The following is a 26800-nucleotide window of genomic DNA, read 5'->3' on the forward strand; positions in this document are numbered from 1 at the left end:
CATAGATTTTTCAAACTGAACTGTGTACAAAATGAACTGAGCTGTATAACTATTTTCAAACTGAACTGAGTAAATAAATGAAAAACACACATAATATGTATGATTTATAACAGAAGTAGCATACTTAAAACGAGTTACAAAAAATACAAGCTAAATAAAAAAAACCATAAATTACAGCCTGAAATTGTGTAGACATTTTAGGTAACTTCCCCCCCCCCATATATTTAATGCAATACCAGAATTTACAAAAAATCTATAAAAGTTACGCATTATATCCGATATTATCTAAAACTGTAAAATAGTTAAAATTTTTCCTAATAATAAATAAAAAAGTACTAAATAAAAAAATAATAACAATAAGGCCTGAAGCAATGGCAAAGAAAATATTTTTAATTGGGTTCTTCAAAAAAAATTTATACAATTTTTATACAGAATAATTTAAAAACAAGTCTTTGGAATATGAGGTTTCATATTTTTGGAAATACAGGGCACAGAAAGGAAGGTTGAAGTCAGAATGGGAATGCACAATTTTATTGTTTGGCATTAATAATCTGAACGAAGTCTGGTTTCAAAGAAGCACCACCAACAAGAAATCCATCAACATCAGGCTTTTTTGCTAATTCTTTACAACTGCCAGCTGTAACAGAACCTGAAACCCAATACAAAGTATGAAAAATTATTCTAAACCAGCCAGCTTATTTTGTAAACAGAATTTTAAAATTTAGAGTAAAAACAGCTATGTTTAGATTAGATACGACTTCAGTTCTTTTAGAGAGCAAAAGGAGATTTCTTAACAGAGTGCATCAAATTTATCATTAAACAGTACAGTACCTAAGAGTTTATTTCTTTATAATATATTACATGAAAAAGCAAAAATTATTTTAATAAATTATGTTTTCATAATTTAATATAATAACAAAGACTTCACAATCTATGTTTATTATAATACATTAAAAAGAAATATAATTGTGACATAATAAAAAATTATAACATATGATTATATTAATATAAATCGTGTATTAGTATTATAATTTTAAGAAACCTAGATCTAACCATCTATATTTACTATGATGCATAATAAAGAAAGACAAAATTTATTTTTATAAAACTTTCAATCTGTCAAAAGTACCTAAAACAAGATTATCGACACTCACTACATATATTCATACCTAGAATTACTACATCAGTATAAAAAAATAATGCTGAAAATAAGAAAAAATTCAACAGTGTTATATAAAAGATATGTAGCCTATGTGTACAGTTCAATAACTCATTACTTTACAATGCTTATTAGAGTATTTATTAAAACACATTTCTGGTCATTGTATAGACTGCTATGTTGGATATGTAACAAAAAGTGCCACTGCATATTCATTGCAATGGTCGTCTTTTGCATTACTAGCATATGCTATTTTGTTGAATGATTTTGGCAATATACCAAGTGGTATTTTTAGTGTTTAATTTTTGGCAATCTGTCTGAGTATAATATTTCCTGGTTTCATGTTGGTATTATAATGAAATAAAGATCTTTTAATTTTATAATTTCTTATGAATAGTCTATTATAAGGCCACAAAGACTAAAAATAGTCTTCATGACTGAATGAATTTCATAACCTATTTTAGAAAATTATCAACAGTCTATAAGCAAGTTGTCAATCATGACTGTTGTTTGATTTTTCCATATTTTGCCAAGAGATGCTTTTTTCCAAATTTTGTGGGATGCTCTATGTTCTATATCATATTTTATTTACATGATAGAAGTTTCTGTTATATTATTGAACTGATATTGAGATCTATTCAGAAATAACACTGAAATTCATGGAAAACATAATGACCCACAGACATGAGCAATACTAACTACCTAGGCAAATTTTTAGGTCTCCAAATCATTCATGTTGCTTTAGCAATTAAAAAAATACAATAGCAAATAAGATCCAACCATTTATCGCAAAGTTATAAGTAGAAAGGAAATCAAAGTCTTTATCAAGCACATGAGATCTAAAGATGTCTCAAAATGCATGTATCAAAAAAAAAAAAAAAAAAAAAAAAAAAAAAAATCTGCCTACATTCTAAATTTTGATCTCATGACAGATAAGCAAATATTTATTTGTAAAAACAGATGGCATTTTACTGAATGCCAAAAGAATCTTGAAATAATAAATTTTTTGTCAAATAAATTATGCATGCTGAAATATGTTGCAGTTTTCATTCTGAAGTGAAATGTAAATGTTGAGTACATACTGTAACAGACATGAAATCTGTTGAAGTAGCATATTTTATGAAAACTGAAAGAAAGGCTGCACTTTTTAACTGTTGTATAAGAAAGAATATGAAAATATCAGGGTACTCACTACTATTTTTTAAATTATCTGATTTCTCATCATTGAAATTTACTGACAAAGACATATGAAATTAATGTAAAAAAATTATTTACTTCAATAGGAAATGACAAGATTCAAATAAAAATATTCTTTTTATATAATAAGAAAAAAATGACCCCTTGGTCTTTCTAGTCAGGCAAATTTTCCGATTCTTCTATAGCATCCAATAGCCAGCTTCAATATATTCCGACAACCAACACTGGTACTAATTCATGTTTCTGAGACCAATATATTTTAGATAGATAAGAAATAAGCTTTGTTCTATAAAGTAATAATTCATTTAAATGCACAAATGGATTTTTTATTTTTAACCCTTTGGCCCAAATTCCTTACCATGAGTCTGACTCGTGGTAAAGAATTTGTGTCATAAACAAAGCCACTGGTGAGGAATTTGTGCATAAAATGTCGCGTATTATTATTAGAACAAGTGATTGGAGTTATTCTACATCGAATATTTTCCCTTTGATTGTAATGTCATTTTTTTTTTTTTTTTTTTTTTTTTTTTTTTTTTCAGTTCTTTCTGATGAAACTGGATGATCTCTTACTTTAGTTCCCTTTAAAGCTTCATTACATTCACACATTTCAAATATAATTTCGTTTAAAGTATTAAAAAACTTATTCCCATCATGCAATTATTTTTGTCAACTGATCAATTGATTATGATTACACCCTAGACGTCTTAAAATTAATATTTGTACCTAAACATTGTTTATCATTTCACAATTCCTTTTGTTACACTGAAATATATATGTCATGAAAAGTATACATTTTGCGGCAGTTCGGGTACACGGCTGAATAGTGAATGGCACGGTGCACGAACGACTTTCTTGTTTACTACAGCTCGCACAATTGGCAGATATCGTGTAAGCCAAGGGGTTAATAAAATATGAAATGGGTGGAAGGGCCCTTTCTGACCGCTCTCTATTTCTATGGCCAAAACACTAGGACTCTGCCCAGTAAGTACTAAGTAACATATATATATATACAGATATATTTTACTTTTGTACGTAATAATAAAATTTTAAAAAGTTGCACAGAAATTAAAATTTACTTGTTCTTATTAAAACTAATTAAATGAAACACGAATTTCAAAGAAACTCTTCACAGCTAGAATTTGTTTTCTTAGTTAAGCTAAAAGAAAAGCATATATAATAAAATAATTTTTAATTTAAGTTCAAACAATGTTTGCATTTTCATTACATATTTTGACTTCCACTTCCTACCAGTGTTATTTTGATCACCGACTTAAATTATTTTGTGCTAAAGGGAATAACAGATATTTAAAATTATATGATTAATTCTTAGCATTTTCTTCTCCCTCAGTAATGAAATTATAAGTAGTAAGCACACTGTACTTTGACAACACACTATTTCTCTAATAAGAAAATTTTAAAAACTTAATTGTTCAATGTGCTGATAATTTTTTACCTCAAATCTCTGTTCCCATGTTTCTATCTATAAAAATACCAACTGAGCTAAGAAGTTTAATATACAAAATCACTTCTTTAAATTTCAGATATTTACTGTATAATAAAATATAATATTTGCTGTATAAAAACTTTGTATTTTAATTTCTTTGTTTTGTTTTTGCATTGAAAACTCACCTCCATAAATAATTCTAGTAGTAGCTGCAACATCAGCAGACACATTTTCCTTCAGCCACTTTCTCAGTTGTTCATGAACTTCTTGGGCCTGCAAAAAATATTGATATGATAAGTAAAAAATAAATCAGTGATTACAATGCGGGAACTTTGAATAATAAATGAATGAAAAAATAAATTAACACAGCCTCACAAAACGGATTTTACCACTTAAATAAATAAAAATAATGTGAACTATTGCTAAATGATAAAAGTATGTGCTGACTGTTAAATAAAATTTTAAAAGGATTCAGGGAAAAAAATTCAAAATTCTGACACTTGTTTCTGCAATTCCTTTTCATATGCAAAATGGTATAAATATGGTATTACCAAAATTTAAAATGTACATTACCAACTGAAAAAGAAGTTTTCTATTTAAATAAAATGTTAAAAGAAATATACAGAGAATACTGCAATCACTGCAATCTACAATACAACAAAATTTCATCATTATCTTCAGATTTAATTTTTGATGCAAATGATAATGTGCACAGAAACTATTAATGATATTTTGCAATTTGCATATGTGGTATTAGAAATGTACTTTATTTATTTAACTAGTGGTATAAAGTTATACTTGCTGCAAAATGCTATCAAACTCCAACTGGTAACTATGATACAGAAGACCTTTAATCGACTGATAAAAACTCTCCCTTTTAACTAAAAATAATAACTTTCCTCTAACTCACTCACTTGTGCATGGTGTTGAAAATACTATAGTTAAGAAATGAGATCTATATGCTTTTTTTAACTTACTGATGCAATTAATTTAAGTTGAAGAAGCATATGACAAATTGTATTTTACAGTGTAAAAGCTTGAAACCACCATTCATAACTTACAGCCCACTAGTGGCTGAGCGGGAACGTCATTACCTGAACACTCGTAGTTCGGTCCGAGGTTCGAATCCTGCAAACGGGCTGGCTGCATGGGTTTTTTCGTGGTTTTCCCCATGTGTAACGTGTATACGAGCCAGTTTCCCTTAAAAGTCCTCCACAAAGGCATCCCTGCCTTAAGGCAGGTAGCCCTCGAGTGCTTTGCCATAATCTAATAAACCAAACCAAACCACACCATCATAACTTCCAAATCAAGTTTTTACAAAGCCCATGCTCAGATTAATTATGCCTCTTTTTAGCTGCTACTCCATTCACCATTTACAAAACACTTAATGTTGTTTAATGTCATAGCATTATAACTTTTATATACTTGTACAAGAAAATACCTAATAATCACAGACAGAGTCATCACCTCTTGAACATTTAAGATACACTAATCTCACATGACTAGCCACAAGTTTCAAAATCACTCTTGCAAGAAAATCTATTGAAAGATTTTATAGGTGCTTAACTTGAGGATTCAAGTCATGAAATATGCCTCTATCTTCTAAATTAGGGTAAAATGCCAAAAATACATGTGAAGTTAAAACAGCAATAAAGAAAAATCATGGTTACAAGCATGTATTAATGATACAATTAATTATGATTATATGTGAAATTCCTATCAGAAAGCAAGTGTGTCAAAATAGGTCTTTTCTTTCAGATACACATAAATTAACAAAAAAAATTTACAAGCTTAGTTAAACTATTAATATCATTCCAACAGCTAGACACCAGCAGGGCAGAAATATTCATACAGGATTCACCTTGGGAGATCCTACAATATTCCTAATAAAATTCATATTTTTTCTTACATCATTTTATTAACTTTTATTGTATCTTCCTGTTGCACAACAAATTATGTTTTACAAAATATGTCTATTACAGGACACTGTAGTTATTGCATAATGCACATAATACTTCCACATACTGTTAAATGGCATACTTAATTTAGTGGGAAAATACTGAATTTTCAGCAAAGAAAATTCCCCCAAAAAATTGTGTTGAGAAATAAAAATTACATGATGTATCAAATTTGTCAAATTTTAATGTTATTTTATTATTAAGAAAGCTGGCCCCCAAAAAACTACAGCCTGATTCTCTTAAGACAACTCTGTAATTATGAAAGAAAGCTACTTTAATAGAGTGTTTAGAAAAGGCTAACTGCTAATTTGAAAACTAACAGTATGGGTTTGACTCCTGTATAAGACCTGGCTGTTGTATGTATGTGTCTTTTTCCCTACAAGTTCAATACTGGCTTGTCTTCTGGACACATGCTGGGCAATGCTCTCGATGATGAGGTTGCTAAATGGCACATGGATTCAACCTAATAAATGCCTTCCTGGAAGTGTCCCATCATTTGAATAAAAAATGAGTAGCAATAAGCATTATAGATATACAATCTTATTATAGCATTTAACTCATTAATTTCACAATCTTAAAAAATTAAGGATTTAATTAATATACTACTTCACATGATGCCCAATAAAACAAAACAAAAATGTAGGCCAATCTTGCAAGTATTGCAAATTGTGCTTTAATATTTTATTAAAAACTGGAAAATTTTATGTACATTTTCCCATTAAATCTATCAGCATGAATAATAATTTTTTCTGCATGTAACTTAAACATTGTTTTCAGATTGCAGTTTTTATCCCTTTCCAAAGTTCCTTATTAAACAAAATTAAATTCTTTATGGAAAGGATTAATATTTAAAATCATACTTGTTCAGGACTAGCTGTTTTTCCTGTTCCTATAGCCCATACTGGTTCATAAGCGATTACTACTTTTTTCCAATCAGACACTTTATCTAGAAGTATAATAATTAGCAAAATAAATATCAAAATTAAAATACATTTAAATCAAAACATCAACAGTATCATACAAAAGACAAGCTTCAAATATTAATTAAAAATGCAAATCATACACTAATACATAGGTATTTTTAATATGAAGGGTTCATTTTTACTAAATTTTAACAATCAATGGTAAAGAATTTTAAAAAAACATTCCATGAAATATTCTTAGTGCACAGTTAAGCATTAATGTAAAAATTTAGTTTTGCTATTAAGCAAGATTTAAGATATAAAAATCATGTACTCATTATCATTTAAGAAAAAATCATTAGCATTTAAATTATTTGCTATTATAATGAAGATTTGTATAATGTTATTGCATTTCAAGTTCAGCTTGATATTAACTTTTCAAAGCTTAACATTTGCTTCTAATCAGTAGAACAATGAAATATTTACTTCAGAGTCTCCTCATTTGATGATGCAAGATCAATTCAAGTCATGAAACTATGTTTTTACTTTACAAATCATAAATTAAAACCTTTAGTTTATCATCATTTAAAATCCTAGTGCTACTAACAACAACAAAAATTAATCTCTTGATTTTATTTATTGCAACCACACAACAGTTAAAAATTCAAATGATTCTGAAAAACTGCTAGAGTTAGATGAACTATACGAGATTCCAAAAAAAGCTTCATTTGAATCATTTTTCAGTCTATCTGATGATTAAATAAAGTTCTGGAATTGTTAGCTTTATTGATAAAGCATGCTATGTGTGAAAATTTCAACGGTAAAAATAAAAAAGTTAAATTTTGGAAAGTCTTCTAAAGAATACTATATACTCATCCAAATGTCAACATAAGAAAAATTTTAAGAACTCCTCATCAATAGAATGCAGTCAAAAGTTAATTTGAAGATCACACTCAGATTAGTTGACAGAAAATCCAAGCTAACATAAAACCCTGTGAAAAAGCAAAGGAAAAATGCCCATGTAAAAAAGCAATTAAGATTTTATAGACAGGACTGTAATAATTACAAAAAATCTAATAGGGCCATCACATGACCTTGGGGCAATTCTATGTTAAAACATGGAATTGGCAGTGTAACAATGAGCTTTAAGTAAACTATCACTTTCACATTTGTAGGAAAAAAAATTTTGTTTATAAATTTTATGAACCACTACTTACTTTTTATTATTCTATCCTCTAATATAATAGATAATGATAACAATACGTGCTCTTACTTCAATTCGAAAATATCATACCGATTGTGCATATCGTCTGGTCATAAGGCATTTCAGATTCACAAATCAATGACTTACAAGTCATAAAAATTTAAAAAGCAGCATATCTTTAAAATTCCTGGCTGAAGGTTAAGTGCTGCCCTACATTTCACCTTGTATTTGGTATGTTATTTATACTTAATACATTATTTTTTTTATAATACATAACAACATTTGGATGCAGCATCTGTTTACTTGAAAAGTGATTCAATGCAAAAGTGAAATGAACACATGAGGATTGAGGATAATGCATTTAATTGCTTCATTGCTTTTTCTTCATAATCAGCCTATTCTTCTTGTATTTAGTGTAACTCCAAGAATACAGTAAATGCATATCTTCAATAACATACCTATTTTAAGTACCAAATCTTAGAAGTTTTAGACTATCTCAAAATACATGTTTTCACCAGTCTGTTCAGAGCTTTAAGTAAAGTATTACTTCTGTTGTTCAATTTTAATTAAAATCTAATATGTTGTTTCTATTCACATAAAAGTCTTAAATATTAAAATTGAAAAGTTCTGAATTACATTTTAAAATAGTTTTTCATTAAAAACTATTATGGGTTTCAAGTAAAGTACCATTTCTGGTTTCTCAAATTAGTCAAAAACCTAATCAACTCTTTATGCAAATATAGAAAGCTCAAATACAGACAACATAAATTTTTGGAAGTTTCATTTAAGAATCATTGAGTAGGAAACACAAACATCACTTGCATACATTCACATAGACAGACATCATTGTTAAAATAGTAAGAGGACGTTATGGGGACCCTAATTTGTGTTTATTCACTGAAAACTCTACTGAATTTTAGGACCAAAAACATTACCTACCTTACCTATGTACACCATAGTTTAAAAAAAAGATTCTTGTATGAAAATCAAAGTATATTAGTATAACTTCTAATATATTGGCATAATTTTTGTTTCATAATTGCAGTAGCTATTGAAATATGCTTGAGTCTTTAAAATGAGTTTATAATAAATGTCTATTTTTACAAAACGCAGCCAGTACATACTATAAAATATATAAGAGATATTGAAAAGTGTCATACAAAAAACTTTTCTTTAACCAATATGCTAATTAATCCTGACAATCTTCAAAAGCTAATTAATCTTACTGAACTGCAGTAAATTTTTAAAACTTGATCATATGTAAGCATTGCAAAGACATGGTACCAACAGCTACCTTGCAGGTCATAGTCTTAAAATGGAAGTTCCTAAAGCTAGTTCTAAGTTGGTGATTCAGTTACAAAACTATGGATTGTCTATGAAAAAAAATGGTGACATCATTAATAAATCAAAGTCTATGGAACAATATTATATTGAAGGTTACAGTGAGCATCAAACTTTTAAGGACAGAGACTGATCTGGAAAACCTCTGAAGCTAAGCCACTTATACAAAGGAAATGTCACGTGTAAGGTTAAAGATAATTGATGAATAAATGCATGTTAAGTTGCAGCTGCCTAAAGACTAATTATAAATCAAACTGACATCTTAAATGGTGGAAAATGTCATTAAAAAAGCAGGGCACAACAGACAAGTGACCCCTAAGGAGCTATTTATAAGTCTCTGTAACAGAAAAGAGCACCTCGAGTTCCCAAAGGAACATGCAAGTTAGCTTTTATTTTTCAATGAATTGGTCCTTTTTATTGATAAATCAAAATTTAACATCCTTTGATCAGAAGGTCAAGTTATGATCTGGAGAAAATCAAATCAACAGATGGCAGGAGACAGTATATTACTATAGTAAATATAACATCTAACACATAATAACATGGAGACATCATGGTTTGGGGTGCATGAGTGCTGTAGGTATTGACAATTTATATTTTATAGAAGAAACTACAGATAGTACCTGTATCTTGACATGCTACACCAAAATGTCTTAACTAGTGCAGAAACATTATCCCTTGGAACTACATTTATTTTCCAGGAGGATGATTCTAAACACACCTTTCAAGATTTAACAAGAATGGTAATCTTGTCATATTAAACAGCAGCTTCATAACCCACCCCAGTCTCTCAATTAATTTAAACCTCATCAAACATTTATAGAAAGAAATCAGTCGTGAACTCAAAAAATGATACAGTCAAAAGTCGTTAATTCGGACACCCATAATCCAGAATGATCTATAATCCGGACCTCAAAGCTAAAAACTTTATGCGCATGCGCCGCATTGGCACATGCGCACAGGCGTTTTACGCGTGCGCGTAAGACCTTGACTACTGTGCATATGCGTGTGCGCAAGTGCAGAATACGTTTTTGCCTGTGCATTTAATGTATAACGGACGGTGTAAGCTAAAATTATCTAATTATCTATTTCAGTTAATGTTAATGATTGCGTTGTTCTTTAATCTTCGAATTGGATCCCGCTTATTATTTTTTGCAGACTGTAAGAGCAATTTTATAAAAGTAAACTTGAACTTTCGATTATGTCAAATAGAATTTCCGATGCTGGAACTTCCAAAAGATCTACAAAACAAAAGTATGTTTCGATGTCCAACAAACAAAAAGTGAAAATGCTGCAAAAAATGGATAAAGACATGAAGAATGTGACAGAGAGGTTAGTGAAAGCGAAAAAATTTCGATTGACAAGTTAGTCGGTATTCTCGGCACAGCAATTAACGGAACTTGAACAGCGGAACTTTGTAACTGAACAAGAAATTATGTCTGTTTATAGAATTAAAGAGAAAGTATTATCACATAAAACGAAGCAACTTAAACAACTTACATTGAAAGAAATGTTTAATAAAGTAAACAAATAAATATTAAGCTTTTTTTTTTTTTTTTTTTTGTAAATTTTGATAACATTTAGATCATAATTGTTCTTTATTTCAGAAATTACGGTTTCATATTTTTAATTTTATAATTTCTGCATGCCATCTTACAAGATTTAAACTGATGATCTATAATCCGCAATTGCCGAAGTCCCGACGAGTCCGGATTAATGACTTTTGACTTTGATGTTACGATTGATGTTAAGAACAAGGGCTGATCTAAATAGTGTCATTCAGGACATTTAAAGCAACATTTCATATGAAATAACAAAAAAACTAGTGGGAGTCATGCCACAATGTTTAACAGAAATAATAAAGGCCGAAAAGAGGGCCTATCGGCCATTAAATATAACTTAACATGAAAAAGCTGTCTTAAAAACTATGTAAATACCAGTGGCATAGCTAGGGTGGGACAAGGGGGGACACCTGTCTCTGGGGGCAGCATCCATGGGGTGCAAAATTGATGTTACGAAATTTTGAAATCAAATGTTTTCGATTTTTGACACACAGAAAGGGCTGGAAATTCTTCAGTTGTCCTCGGGCGTTGAAAACCCTAGCTAGGCCTCTGGTAAATACCATACAGAAACTTTTTTTTGTTCCTTATTAGCAGCATTTTTTGCTTCTTTAAATTTATTATTAAATTATCCTGATATGTTTCCTTTATAATGTTGATAAATAATATCTGCAACTGTATTGAACCAATTTACTAATTTTCGTTTTCTTCACAAAGGATTTTGTGTGAGAAATTAAACTTTTATTTACAGTCATAGTTGCCTACATATGGAAACTTTAACCTACTCTATAAGGTTGACACGAGATAAAAATAACATAATGAAAAATTATTAGATATCATTACCAGCTAACCTGCAATTGCTTTCGTTTGGCGAAATACTACTTCTTGAGTTTTACCAGATTCTCGTTCTTCTAGAAGTTCTCCAACACAAGCAATAACTTTTATACCTTCAGATAATGCATGAGCCACTTTGTCTGCTATTAACTAAAAAACAATAAAAAAAGAAATTAAGATTAAGAGGCACATTTAAAAATTCTTCTATCTATAACAAATTATACATATTATATGCATACATGACCAAGTTTAGATTTGGATCATGCAGTAGTTGAAAGTAAAAGTTTAAAAAAGGCAAACACACTACAATAAATAGGTTCTAGAAAACGAATTTCAATACAACCCTAGCAAAGCAAACAGGTAGCATCTTTGTACAGTTAATATAATCACACAACTTCAAGTTAAAACCAGGCAGGGCACTCGACTTGGGAAATAGGGAAAGACATTAAGTTAAAGGCAATGTTTGGATTGTTTTGTTAAGGCAATGTTTGGTAAAAATCCAAACATTGCCTTAACATGACAAATTTAGCCTAATTAGGCCAACGTTTCAATGCTTATTCCATCATTAATGAAAAATCGCACTTTATTTAGGTCAGTCAGAAAGTTAATTTCACCCCTTTGTAAAAATTTTCTGTCAAAGGCTATTTTGATGAAACTATGTGGCAACACTTCAGACATTTAGCTGTATCGTGTGATATAGCAGCTTTCATGAGGCAATTTTAGTTTGATAATCAGTCACAAACATGTCTGAACAGCTGCAAGTGGCATCTAAATTGGAAATGCATGCAGTGATTCATTTTTGTGAACAAAAAGGTATAACTGCTGTAAAATTTATCAGCAGTTGAATGAAGGTTATGGTCAGAGTCGTAGCTAGGGTTTTCAGCGCCCAGGGACAACTGAAGATTTCGCGCCCTAGCTACGCCCCTGGTTATGGTGAAAATGCAATGTCATGTAAAGCTATCACAAAGTGTTACGATATGTTTGAGAACGGATGAACCAATATTTATGACGCTGAATGCAAGGGAAGACCAACTGCCATAAATTCTGAAATTGTTACTCGTGTGAATGAATACATTCTTGCAAACAGACACGTAACAATTGACAAAACCTCTAATGAACTGGATATTTCTCATGGAAGTGTGAATAAAATTATTACCAATCAGCTTCAGTTTCATAAAGTTTGTACTCAATGGGTGTCTCATCTACTGACGGAGGAACATAAACAGAAGCGTTTTGAAAGTGCTTTGAAATTTCTGCAACGTTAACAAAAGGAAGGAAATGAGGTTTGAAACAAAATGCAGCTTCCTCAAGAGGAAACATTCCACTTCCGGGACTCAGAAAAAGTGGCAAACTGTTCCATCTGCACGAAAGGTGATGCTGATGCTGTTTTTCGACAGAGGAGGTCTGGTCCACACAGAGTTTATGCCAAAGTGTGCCACAATTAACGCATCTTCTTACTGTGAAACACTAAAACAATTGCAACAATCACTTAAAAATTGACAGCCAGGTAAACTGTCAAAGGCATTGTGCTCCTGCATGACAATGCAAGACTGCATGAGGCAAAACAAATGAAAACTTTCTGAAAATGTTTAGGTTGGAAGTGTGCGATCAGCCACCTTATAGCCCACAGCTTGCACCATGTGACTTCCAGGTTTTTGGTCCCATAAAAGCTAAACTTTCAAAGCAACAATACAACTTGGATGACAAGGTGAAAGTTGCAACCCAAAAATGGTTATCAGGCATTGGACAAGATGTCTTTGCAGAAGGCATTGAAAAATTTGTATCACATGCCTCGACAAATGCTTAAATAACAGAAGTCATTACATTGAAAAGTAACTTTTGAATGTAACTTTAATATACAAATAAAGTTATTGTAAAATTTTTATCCTGCTTTGTTTTCTTAAGTAATGAAACCAACTTTTTGACTGATCCTTGTATTATCACTTTCTAATCTCTTAAATTGCACAGTTGAGATGCAGCTTTTTTTAGTAGTCTAGCATTTACAGAGTATTACACTAAAATATCAAAATCCTCTATATTCAACATACATAGGAGAAAGTAAACTATAAACATAGTGTTAGATAAAACCTACTATTTTAACTTTTGCTTACTTTTCATGCTTTACTACATATAATTTATAAATTAAATTATACCACAATTATCAACACTACTAAGAGGAAGCATTGATTGTGATGATATTTTGGTACTCATCTTCTGTAGCAGCCTTGAGGAGAAGGCAAATCTGGCACATTTATACATAGGCGAGAAATATCAAGCAACCATGCTTATTACTGATCTGTCTGGGCCAATGCGAGAAACGAACATGCGAGAACTGTAGCAGCCTTGAGGAGAAGGCAAATCTGGCACATTTATACATAGGCGAGAAATATCTAAGCAATCATGCTTATTACTGATCTGTCTGGGTCTATGGGAGAAACGAACCGTTACCCATTTGTGTATATGAGAGTAAAAACGGTTAACAAACTTAATAGTATTGATACTGCTGTATTGAAAAATATAGTGGTTTTCCTTTCTAAAATACTCATAATGCTTATTTTCAATCTTCTATCAATGGGAAAAAAGCTATAGTTGATGTGATGTCCGAGCCATTATTAGCAGCAGCTGCTGAATTGTGGCTACCAGTCTATAGAAAATGAATTTTCCAGGATTTTTAAGTATTTTTTTAATAAATTGCTATATAAATTGTATTAAATTAAATAATAAATAGAATTATATGATATGTTTAATAATTTTCCTATATGTTTGTTATTGTAAATAAATTGCTTACATTTCATATTAAATATGATAATGTACATATTAAATAAATTCTGTTGAATTATTCTATTACTTTAAACAAATGGTTTACATAATTATATCAAATCTGGTAATTAATGCATATATTAATAAGCTATGTTGAATTATGTTATTTTTAATAAACTGCTGACAAAATTGTATTAAATACCATAAATACAAATTTATGTTAAATTCCTTCTACACATGTATGTTAAATAATGTGGGCCGGTACTTTTCCGTTTTGCCGGCGCAAATCTCGCCAAGCAGACTTTATTGGCGACAACATACAGTATACACATAAAAAATAAAAAAATGTTAGTTCTAGGAATTTTTTAATTTGAAAGAATGAACATTTTAATATCATTTAAAATTTTGTGAAAAGCCACTACATAGAGACAATAAATTTGTAAAAAGATATCAAGAATTAATTATGCTTTCATGGTTCAATAAGTTGATTCACCGGTTCATATCACGTAACCTCCTCTCATCTCACGTAAACTATGCTACAAAAATCTAATTCCCTGAGTTACCTACCTATGCTAATTTCAAGTTAAATCTTAATTTGTAAATAGAAGTTTAAATGCAAGAATTATTTCAATTCATACAAATAGCATACTCAGAAATTATGTAAAACCGCAGTACTTTACTTTGCTAGTGTATTCTCATTAGAATTGATGAATTTAACCCTTGACTTTGCCTTTTCTATATTTTCGCCTTCGGGCGAGCAGTGCAATTGCATTCTAATTGACTTAATTACCGCAAATGGCCTTAGGGCATAAAATTGTACTATCTGGTGAAAATTATATGCAATTGTATGCCAGTATTGAAAGAACCAATTAATCTGATAAGAAATGGCTTTCACTTGTTTTGAAAATGAGGTATAAAAGGTTAACAGTGAAGGTATTCTGTTTGGCATCAGTTGTAACCATTACAGTCAAAAGTCGTTAATCCGGACTCGTCGGGACTTCGGCGATTCCGGATTATAGATCATCAGTTTAAATCTGGTAAGATGGCATGCAGAAATTACAAAATTAAAAATATGAACCCGTAATTTATGAAATAAAGATCAATTATGATCTAAAGGGTATCAAAATTTACAGAAAGAAAAAGCTTAGTATTTATTTGTTTACATTATTAAATATTTCTTTCAATGTAAGTTGCTTCGTTTCATGTGATAATACTTTCTCTTTAATTCTATTAAACAGACATAATTTCTTGTTTAGTTACAAAGTTCTGCTGTTCAAGTCCTATAATTGCTGTGTTGAGAATACCGACTAATTTGTCAATCGAAATGTTTGCGTTTTCAATAACCTCTGGGTCACTTTCTTCACTATCGGAAGCGAATTATAATGACGAGGAACTTGATTTAAATCATATCAAAGACGGAATACATCGAGTTGAAATACTACACTTAGTAAGGAATTATAAGCCAAATAAAATAAAAACATCTGCCCTGAAGATAAGGATAGTGCTGACAGATCAACTTCCAATCCGCAGCGTGAAATTGATAAACAGATTTCGGATTTCGAAACATACTTTCACTTTGTAGATACAAATTACATATTAGTAAATATATATCGGAAATTCTATTTGACATAATCGAAAGTTCAAGCTTACTTTTATGAAATTGCTCTAACAGTCTGCAAAAAATAATAAGCCGGATCCAATTCGAAGATTAAGGAACAACGCAATCTACAACATTAACTAAATTAGATAATTTTAGCTTAGCTTATACCATCCGTTACACATTAAACGCGCATGCACACAAACATACTCGCAGCCGTAAAAGTCTTACGCGCACTCGTAAATGCCTGTGCACATGCGTGAACGCGACGCGTGCGTAGAAAATTTGTAGCTTTGAGGTCCGGATTATAGGTGTTCGAATTAACGACTTTTGACTGTATTAGAGAATTTATCGCCTGCGCCAGCAAAACGGAAAAGTACCTGTGGGCCATATATATAATGAATGAACTGACAATTTATAATTTACATTTACAGTAGTAAATTTCGTTTTCATGGATGTTTACAACATCTGGAAATAAATCAGATTTCTCAAGCCCGAATTGCGCCAATGCCATTCATTTTCTCAACAAACCATTACAGAAGACAAGCATCAAAGTACCATATTTTTTAATTTTTAATAATTGATTTTACTCTGAGACAATGACAATGTTAGAGATCGTTACACTGTTTATTTTTTGCAAGAATGAAAGATTGCCTTTTCAGAATTGCCAAAGAGAGAATAAATTCTAAAGATATAACAATCACCTACATTTTGTTATTATTATATTAGCTTCAATTGTCCTTTGCTTTTTTTAGCTTGAATTCTTATATAATAAATTAGTCCTTAGATGTCCTGCTACTAGTAGCACAGTATTCTTAAATAATAATTAATAGATAGCACTGAAATATATAAAAATTTCAGAGATGTTCTGGCAATGTTCTGAAAATAAATCCAATAGAAACATGAAGTGGTTCTTGCATATTATCGCAACTCTCTCGGTAAATTTTGTCAAATTTTCAGAATGTGCTAAATTACAGCAGCTATATGCAGATCCCTTCTTCAAGTAACCATGCTTATTATAATCATTCAGTCAAGAAACATCACCATTTTCATATGCATACTTTTGATTGTATTGCAAATTCCAAACATTTTTATAGATAAGCTGATATTTTTTTAATTTAAACTCAGTTTTGAAATATATTGTGGAATTTGCCAGCAATCATAGAAACAGTAGTAAAATTTCTGCAGGAATACAGTACAAAAGGGAAAAATGGCTACAGCAGTGCATGGGAATGGGTTTAGTTGCAGTGGGATAGAATACTTTGTGTGCAGTGTTTAGATACATTTGCTAGATAGCCAGCGTGCAAGGTCAAGGCTGTACATTTCTCGGACATTTTTAAGTTAAAACATGACGAGTATTTCCACTTGAAAAAAAATCAGAGAATGTATACATAGTAACAGAAGAGCAAAAAAAGTACAGATAGATTTTACCAAAGGTTTTATTTTTTAATACTTATTTAAAAATTAAATTTGTAAAGTGTGTTTTCCTTTGATACATTGATAATGCCTGCTGATTAACAATAAATATCGATAATTTAGCTTTTTTTCTTTTTTTTTAAATCCTCCAAATCGTTAACTTGCACCCAATAAGTAACCTTTGCCTTTTTGTAAGAATCACCAAAAACGGCACCAAAATTAATATGCAAGTACCCAAAACAGAATTTCCCGCAAATTTTATATTCTGGTAAACACACTAATTATCAATACACATACATTTTGGATACATACTACTTAAAAGTGTTTTTAATACTAAATGTAAACTTATTTTAAATACATAACAAAATATCAAAATTTGAATATGAAATTCAAAGAAATAATGGAATTTTCCCTCCCACTTACAGCATCAGTTTCTCCAAAGACATTTCGTCTCTCAGAATGACCTAAAATGACCCATTCGGCACCAACATCTTTGATCATAGCAGGGCTGGAAAGCATATAAGAATGTTTAAATAAGCAATCAAACTATTCTAAAATCATTATTACTGCAAAAATTTATAAAATGAAAAGTTCATTTATACAAGAAAAAATTTTGAGATATTATTTTCTGTGAAAGCCTCTTACAAACAGTATCTTTTTATTTTATTTGTAAAAGTTGTTAATTTAAATACAGCCAACTAGGAGGAAAAGGATAACTGGGGGTCTTGCTTAAAAAAAAAAAAAAAAGAGCTGATTTTGTTTATTGCAGAACAATGGAAAGATTACTATCACAATTCACCAGAACAAAATAAAATTACGAAGCAAATACAAAAAGGAAAAGAAAATGTATGCGGTAACAGGAGTGATAGCAGATGATGTCAATATTTAAAAACTGTTTTTATCTACATAGAAGAAAATTTTAATTTGAGTTAAAATAACAGGGCAGATAACAATTATTGGAGGAGTTAAAAGTAACAAGAATCAGCATAATATTCATAAATTTGCAGGACTAGTTTCAAAGGTTTAAATATAGAACCTTCTTCTTTGGCTGCCAAAGTGCTAATGACAAATCAACTGAGCACTGGCTCCTCTTTCATCATTTACACTTCTGCAACTGAAGGAGCTCTTATTTTTCTTAGAAACTAATCCTGCAAGTTTATGAACATTATACTGATTCTTGCTGCTTTTCAATAATAGTTCAAAATTTAACTATGCATAATCTGGAAAGTATAAAAATTATGAACATGTAACAAGGAATTACGTAAACAATTTTATATGTATCTTTTTACAATGATATTTCAAAGTATGAGTGTATTTAATTATGGATTGAAAGAGATTACTTGCCTAATTTCTCCTGTAAAAGCACCACTAGCAACTTTATAACAATTCTGAGCTGCTACTCCAATCGTTTTAGGAACTTTAGATACTACATAATCAATATAAATAGTTGGACATCCCACGACTACTTCTGCAAAATGAATACATAAATATTTAGCAAATAATAATATCATTCTGTATATTTCTTACGAAAGTTTCTAGAAATAATTTCTTAAGTTTATTTACATTGCTCAGTCAACTGAAATCTTATTGTGAAAACTGGTCAATTTTTGCACAAGTATATACATTCTTTAATATGGCAGAAGAATAATCCTCATTCTATCATTTCTTAGAATAGAATTTTTGATTCTTCCAGCAATCTAACTTTTTCAAAAGGCACTGTTTTCCAGCAATTTTAACATAACGCTTTTCCGATGTCAGATGCAATATCATGCAGCATACACTGTCATACTGCTTTTCCAATGGCATAAATTTCTGTTGCTAAACTCTAGGCATTGATATGGCATTTAACATGTTAATATGTCCAAGAGGCTCCATGATTTTTTGGTCCAAATATATTTCATAATTTCTATGAACTGCTCATGTAATTTAACAGAGAAAGCATTTATATCTAACATACTTCAAACATTACCAAACCCAATATAACTTACGCAGTATAATCTCAGTGCAGCATTTTTAATTTTAAATAATACATAATTAAAAGTTTATTATAACTGAAAATTATTAATCTTACTTTCACTTTTAGGAGAAGAAATTTTAAACCCAGCAAATTGTTATTTTTAAAATTTTAGTAAATGTACAATCCTAGAAATTTTTAGTGAAAGATTAGCTTTTACTTTTTTGGAAAAAATTTTCAGTGGAAGATTAGCTTTTACTCAGCTACACGTTGAGGTGTTTATTTAAACAGCTATCACATAAGCTTCACATAAGCTTTAAAATATTCATAGTATTTTCATTACAATCCAGTTTATTATACTTATTATTTAACATTATTATATTCAGAAATATTATCAGAATATTTACAAAAATTTGAAAGTAAAATACAGGTGGAAAACGAAAAATGCAATTCCAAAGTAGGTTACAAGTAATTCTGCACAGCAAAGATGCATTAAAAAAATGAATACTTAGATTTTTTAAATGCATTAATAAAATTATTTTGAATTCCTGGAAATTTCTACTAAAACACATGTCCCGTTTCATTTCAATCAAGACCTAACTCCATATCGTTTTTAATATCTATAGAACACATAAAATTCTTATGGAATTACAGCTTGTATAAAAATATTATATCAGATGCTTTATGTACATCCAGAAGATCAAAAACGTGAAAGGGCAAAAAATTATGAGCACTGGTACTATTTAACAAATATTTAGTCATACAGATACTTGGAGTAAAATAAGCATCTTTTATTTTGCACATTAAATGAAACTTTATAACTCATTTTATAAAATAATGTACACTGTTAAAGCATAAATTATTGTATTCCAATAGCAATGCGCCGCACAAGGATGAAGTATATAATATTGTATTAGTAATTTTTCCTGTTATCAGACTTACCAGTATTTGGATCTAAAGGGCCATCAGTCAGAAATTTTATAATACCATCTATAGAAGATTTATTTCCATTCATTTTCCAGTTACCTCCAACGAAAAATTTCCTGTCTGACATTCTGATCTAATAAGAAAGAATAAAATGAAAGAAAAAATTAACCATAGAGAGACTTTAAAACACTCATTCACTAAAACCAGAATTAAAACAGTATAAAAGATTAGCAATCAATATCTACGGTGATAAATACATATATTCGCGTTATATGAACACAAGAGTGTAGACAGATTGCATACTTAATTTTTTTAGAAAGTATTTTTCACAGTAGAGAAGAGTTGTCAAAACGATGCGAACAACCACGAAATAAGAACGGTCACCCTTTTGACGGAGATTTAATAGCCGAAAAACGTGCGAAGGTCAGCGCAATGACACAGGAACACGAAAATGAAAAAGAAAGTTTTAAATTCGTTGCCAGTTTTCGATTAGGTAAATTTAGAAAGAAATGTCATTGGTCAGGCACAAACACACCCTTCATCAGACACGCATATTCACAAAGCCTACAGACAATTTCGCTATGGGCTGCTCTCATTGGAGGAAACATCTGCTTGGCGGTCACATTTGGAATGGCGAGTTATCGCCCTGTAGGCGTGGTAATTAACGCCAAACAAACGGAAACAGCGTTTATTTCATTCAATATTTTTTTAGTTTATGAATGAAAGCTTAGAGGAATTGTGTGGAATATATCTTAAATAACCTACTAATGTTATTAATAGTTTATTTGTATTTGAATTTAAACTTTTAAAAGCACGTAATTGTTTTACAAGAAATGGTTTTTATATGGAGACATCATATGCACTTTTTCCTTATTTCACTTAGGAAGAGTCTGTTGTGTAAATTTTCATAGCTCATTAATTTATACAAATAAAGGAATATTAAAAAATTAACCAAATGAAAACATTCAGTAAACATTTAAAGGTGTCGGATACTTATTCTTTTTACGAGTAAGTATAACTAAAATTATATTTTATTCCATTATGCGCTATTTCTATTGAAACGCTTTTCGGGATCTTGGATCGTAATCTTGCTTACTGGTACTTACTACAAAGAGTACAAACCAGTAAATAAAAATAAGAAAAATTAACATTAACAAAAATAGAGAAAATAAAGGCGTTTAATTTTTAACACCGTACCCGAATGCGAAAAGACAAATAATGACAAAGTCATTCAATAGTTAAAATAAAAACAAATCCGTATAGAGCAGAGTTTAAGAAAGCTACGAGCGGGGACAGAACCGGCGACCTAGAAGTTTGAGAATTATTCCCGCACCACTGGGCTGCGGTATCTCCGGTGGGTTATACTCACTTTTTGGTACACCACGCTCAGATACAAATTGTAAAATCGATGAACCAAAAGTCGCCAAGCACTAGATTCTGTAACCCTACCTCTTTTAACCAATCAGAGTAAACAGCAGAAGAAACTGTCTGTAGGCTTTGTGAATAAGCATCACACACACACACACAAAGATCGTACTTTATTCGAGTGTCAAGATGTAGAAACATCTCGCCAATCAAATTGTTTCTAGAGCACGAGATAGAGATTAAACCCTAGATGTAACAAGTAAGTTCCCAGCCACATGGTCTAAAACGAACAAAATTACCATCTTTGAATATTTATAAGCTTGTTAATCTCTGATCGTTTCTTGAAATTTTAGTTTCTTTCCGTACTATTTTTAAATGGCTTTCCTGATAATAAAGCATAAATAATAGAATTTGAATATATCTCAAAAGGTTTATAATACTCTCATGGGCTTATACATACTTAATGGAGCTTATACTGGCCTATATCACGTGGATGGCAACGATGCTAATTTTGGCGTCTGATTACCGGTCAGCGCTATAAATCTCCAAACGCGGAGATCGGAGATCATCATTCGTTAAGTGGTATTCGACCCGAGGGCCTTTACCACTACATGTTTATCAATCCCCTAAGGACCTGTAAAAGTTCGTTAAATTCCATAAACTGGAAAAGTCCTGTGCACTTGTAATAAAAGTGCTAACTCTTCAGTAGTGAAGAAGTTGAACAGGGGTGACGCCATATATGGGCCACAGATGAAGTCTTCGTTGGATAAGCTATAATAGCAACTAATAATTTTGGCATATCTTTTCGCAATGGCATATCTTTTACACATTATCGTAGATTTGACACAGTATCGTACGGTAAAAATGGAAAATAATATATATACAAGTCCCAGAATTTTTTTTTCCCGTCTGAGGCGAAAGTACCTATATCTTAATACTCATAGGGAAGTAGACTGTCACGTGATATACGAAATTAATGATGATAAATTCAGCAGCCTTGTTACTGGGCAAAGTCCATAGTAAGATGAAAATGATGATAAAGATGAAACAAAATCTAGATTAAATAGTCGAAAATAACAAAATATATACAAGAACTACCATCTAACATTGTGAGCTATAGTTCTGGGCCGTTTATGCGGCAGTTCGATTAGATAGTCGTACTCCACTATGTTTTTTCGTGAGTGGAGGAATAACATTTTTCGTAGAATTTGAATGTAATATTTAGTAATTCGGCATCTAATGGTAAAATTTTCAGAGAATTATGGATGACAGTGTTCCTAACGAACCACGGAGAGTTCGATAGGAATCTGAGAGTTTTACTCTGAAAACTTTGAAGCCTTGCTCGGTTTGAACGTGCAGTAGCTGCCCACGCTGGAGCGGCATATAGAATTATGGGTCGGATTGCCTGTAGATAGAGTGTTCTTTTAGCGTTGATATTTAACTTCGAATATTTGCACATCAGAGGGTATATGCTCATTAAGGCATGTTGTGCTCTGTCTCTGATATAATTACTTACTAATAATCTTTTTAACTAATGAAACTAATTCCATGTATGCATACCTGAGAATTAAAATAATAGTTTAATACTAAATCAAGTTCAGTGACAGAAATATAGGTAGTAAAGATGAATGCTGAAAACAAAGAAAGTAAGTTGAATGGTTGATATATGTAGACAAAAATGCATTCCTAGCACTGCTACCTATTATTTCCCAATTTGGCAGAATCTGCATTTAGTTTGTCTTTCGTAAAGAAGCAGCCTATACAATTGATATTCATTTTTTTTTTTTTTTTGAATATTCAGAAATGCAGTGTTTCATAAAATTATAGCAGAGGCAACACTGCAGAACAAAAGTGTGTGTAGTGCCACATATAAAATCTGATATTTATTAATTTTTTTCAGTTTCACTTGTAATGCATGATAAAAGTACACAAACATTTAAAAAACATACTTATTGGAGAAAAAATGAGCATACACTTTTAAGGTTAGGTTTTTAATAGGAACATTGCGCAGAATTTTTTTTAACACATGTGAGCTCCTTGTTTGAAAAATATGATAATGATAGCAATAGTATTACAAGATATGTGCCTGAAATTTTGCTCATTTTATATTTTAATTGCATCTTATAAAATTTTTACTCAAATGCACCTAATTTCAGCTTGCAATAAAAAACTGTCATTTTTGTGTAATTTCTGATTTATGTATCTGTTGGATTTGCGAAGTCAGAGAATAGAAACTGTCTACTTTTTTTTTTTTTTAACTTTATTGAATTGGCAAGGAAATTATTTAAAATTAGGTAAAAAAAATTGGAGCCTAGATTTCGGATAAAACTAAATTGATTTTGAAGGCGAGGAAACACAAATCCCAGTTTGCCTGGAGCAAAGAAATTCAGTTTCTAGTTGTGTTGATATAATTATAAACTGTTATATGAGAGTTGGATATTTATCCACAAGTATGAATGGTGGCATGACAAATATCTGTTATTATGCAAGCATCATAAATCCAATAAAACACACAGATGTTTTAGTAGGAACTATATAAATTTTATTCACAAGTTTGCCCATGATGATGAATGATGCGACATGAGAAAAAATAGCAAATATATGGAAATGCAGTTGATTGGCATTTTCAAAAACTAAGAGTCTATTTTTAAGGTCTGGTTACAAAATAACAGATAACTGTTTATATATATATATATATATATATATATATATATATATATTATTCAAACACAGTTCCATTGTGAATTAAATTATTAATCTTTTTGTGAGGTTACCATAATCCCGGTTTTATTCTGAATATTATTTGAAAGAGAAATTTATAGACTAAATTTGCCTTGTTTTGCTTAGCTTAATCAGTGAACTTGACAAAGCAATCGTATCATGTAAAAATAAGATTAAAAATATCTGATACTAGAATATCTTACTGAAGATTTTTTTTACGTGCACTACATTTTCTATATAAGACCAATCTAAAAAATTATCACTATTTATTCTTTCGCTTTCTTATACGGAGAAACATAACCAAGCCATTCAGTTGTATAATGCTCGAAATCGTTCAAACATACATATTCACAGATATCCACAAAGACTTATTTCAGATTTCCGAATCAAAGTTGCGAACCATGTTTACATCGAACGAAATTGTTCATGCTGGGCGGAGCTTCGTTGTGACGTCGGCTTACGCATGAAGCGACTATCACGTGACCTCCCTGCGCATTCGGGGATTTAGCGCTGACCTCTGATTACCGTCAATGACTTGAACTGGAAATTGTTTCTTCTGTGGCCTTGGCTAATAATGTTTAAAATTAATTTATAATTAAGAACAGCATGAAATAAAAACAAATAGCTAAGTTTATTGCTTTTTATTTTGCAGCTATAGAAATGCGACGCTACTGGAATAGCAACGTTTGGAAACCAAAACTTAGCAATCATGAATCAGAACTAGTTGCCATTCAGCATAAAGAAATTTAAATATATACTGGGTGATCAAAAAGTCAGTACAAATTTGAAAACTTAATAAATAACGGAATAATGTAGATAGAGAGGTAAAAATTGACACACATACTTAGAATGACATGGGGTTTTATTAGAAAATCAATAATCTGATCAGAAAAGCAATAATTAGCATAACAAATTAAGACAAAGCAAAGATGATGTTCTTTACAGGAAATTCTCAATATGTTCACCATCATTCCTCAACAATAGCTGTAGTCGAGGAATAATGTTGTGAACAGCACTGTAAAGCATGCCCGGAGTTATGGTGAGGCATTGGCGTCGGATGTTGTCTTTCGGCATCCCTAGAGATGTCGGTCGATCACGATACACTTGGGACTTCAAGTAATCCCAAAGCAAATAATCGCACGGACTGAGGTCTGGGGACCTGGGAGGCCAAGCATGACGAAAGTGGCGGCTGAGCACACGATCATCAGCAAACGACGCGCGCAAGAGATCTTCCACGCGTCTAGCAATATGGGGTGGAGCGCCATCCTGCATAAAAATCGTACGTTCCAGCAGGTGTTTATCAGCCAGGCTGGGGACGATGCGATTCTGTAACATATCGGCGTAACTCTCACCCGTCACGGTAGCAGTTGCAAAACCACAGTCACGCATTTCCTCGAAGAAAAAAGGCCCGATAACAGTAACTTTTTTTGGTTCTAATAAAACCCCATGTCATTCTAAGTATGTGTGTCAATTTTTACCTCTCTATCTACATTATTCCGTGATTTATTAAGTTTTCAAATTGATACTGACTTTTTGATCACCCGGTATATGAACTACTTATTGCCATTCAGCATAAAAGAAATATAAATATGAATATTAACAAAATATTAAAGTTAATTTTATAAAATAATTAAACACATGAACAAATATATGAAATAAAAAATAATTATTTCTCATGCAATGACTGGGCCACTACACTTCCAGCGATAGATACAGATCGGTTTTCTATGTTTCTGCTGTTAGAGTCATTTACAAGGTGTAATAATCACGTGCCACATAGTTCAAGATTGAGACTCTAGCAATTATTACATGCTTTATTACGACTAATTCTGCTACCTGAAATTGAGTAACTATTCTCGACATAGATTTAGTAATAGTAATAGATCGTGCATTGGGCAATAAAAACATAACTCCAGTGAGAAAGATAGCAAAAGCCTTAAAAGTGCCATTAAAACTACTACAGAAACACGGAAAAGATACGCATAAAGAATAATTTAATAAATAAATAATAAGAAAACTTAAATTGCCCCTAACATATCAGTCACCTTATTTCACATGTTATTCAATCTTATTCCATATGAACTAAATGGTGAAAAAAATGTATCATACAATTTACATCCCTGGGAATAATGGATTGAATAATTCTACTACAAAATTCATATACAGTTTTATAATTAATAAAAGCGTCGGACGCTTATGGTAAATTAAAAGTTAAAAAGTTAACAGCTTACGCATTTGACAATACAATTAAATTAATAGGAAATTTAAAAGATAATGGCTTATGCATTTGACAATGCAATTAAATTGATAAATTTAGTCCTACGCTTTTATTTTTTCTGATGTAAAATTGTGGTACAGATGTGCCAGACGCACTGACCCCAAATTTGGCGATATTTTATCTTGCATGGTAACCATGAGAACTTGGTGAGATTTTGGTTTGTTATTTGTTTGCAACCCATTTA

At 30.9% G+C, this 26800-nt stretch overlaps 1 protein-coding gene across 1 annotated transcript; it reads right to left on the reverse strand.

Annotated features, from left to right (window-relative positions):
• Window positions 1-368: 368 nt before the first annotated feature.
• On the reverse strand, window positions 369-20714 carry Tpi (triose phosphate isomerase). Its single transcript, XM_035355178.2, has 8 exons — window positions 20556-20714; window positions 20268-20385; window positions 18716-18839; window positions 17795-17879; window positions 11616-11748; window positions 6619-6704; window positions 3986-4073; window positions 369-649 (listed from the first exon to the last, which is right to left on the reverse strand). The coding sequence occupies exons 2-8, from the start codon at window positions 20377-20379 to the stop codon at window positions 531-533; spliced, it is 747 nt and encodes a 248-aa protein (XP_035211069.1). The 5' UTR covers window positions 20380-20385; window positions 20556-20714; the 3' UTR covers window positions 369-530.
• Window positions 20715-26800: the final 6086 nt, after the last annotated feature.

The sequence above is a fragment of the Stegodyphus dumicola genome, chromosome 3 (genome assembly GCF_044657685.1).
Source record: "Stegodyphus dumicola isolate Sdum_Otavi_A_Nest chromosome 3, ASM4465768v1".
Lineage (NCBI taxonomy): Eukaryota > Metazoa > Arthropoda > Arachnida > Araneae > Eresidae > Stegodyphus > Stegodyphus dumicola.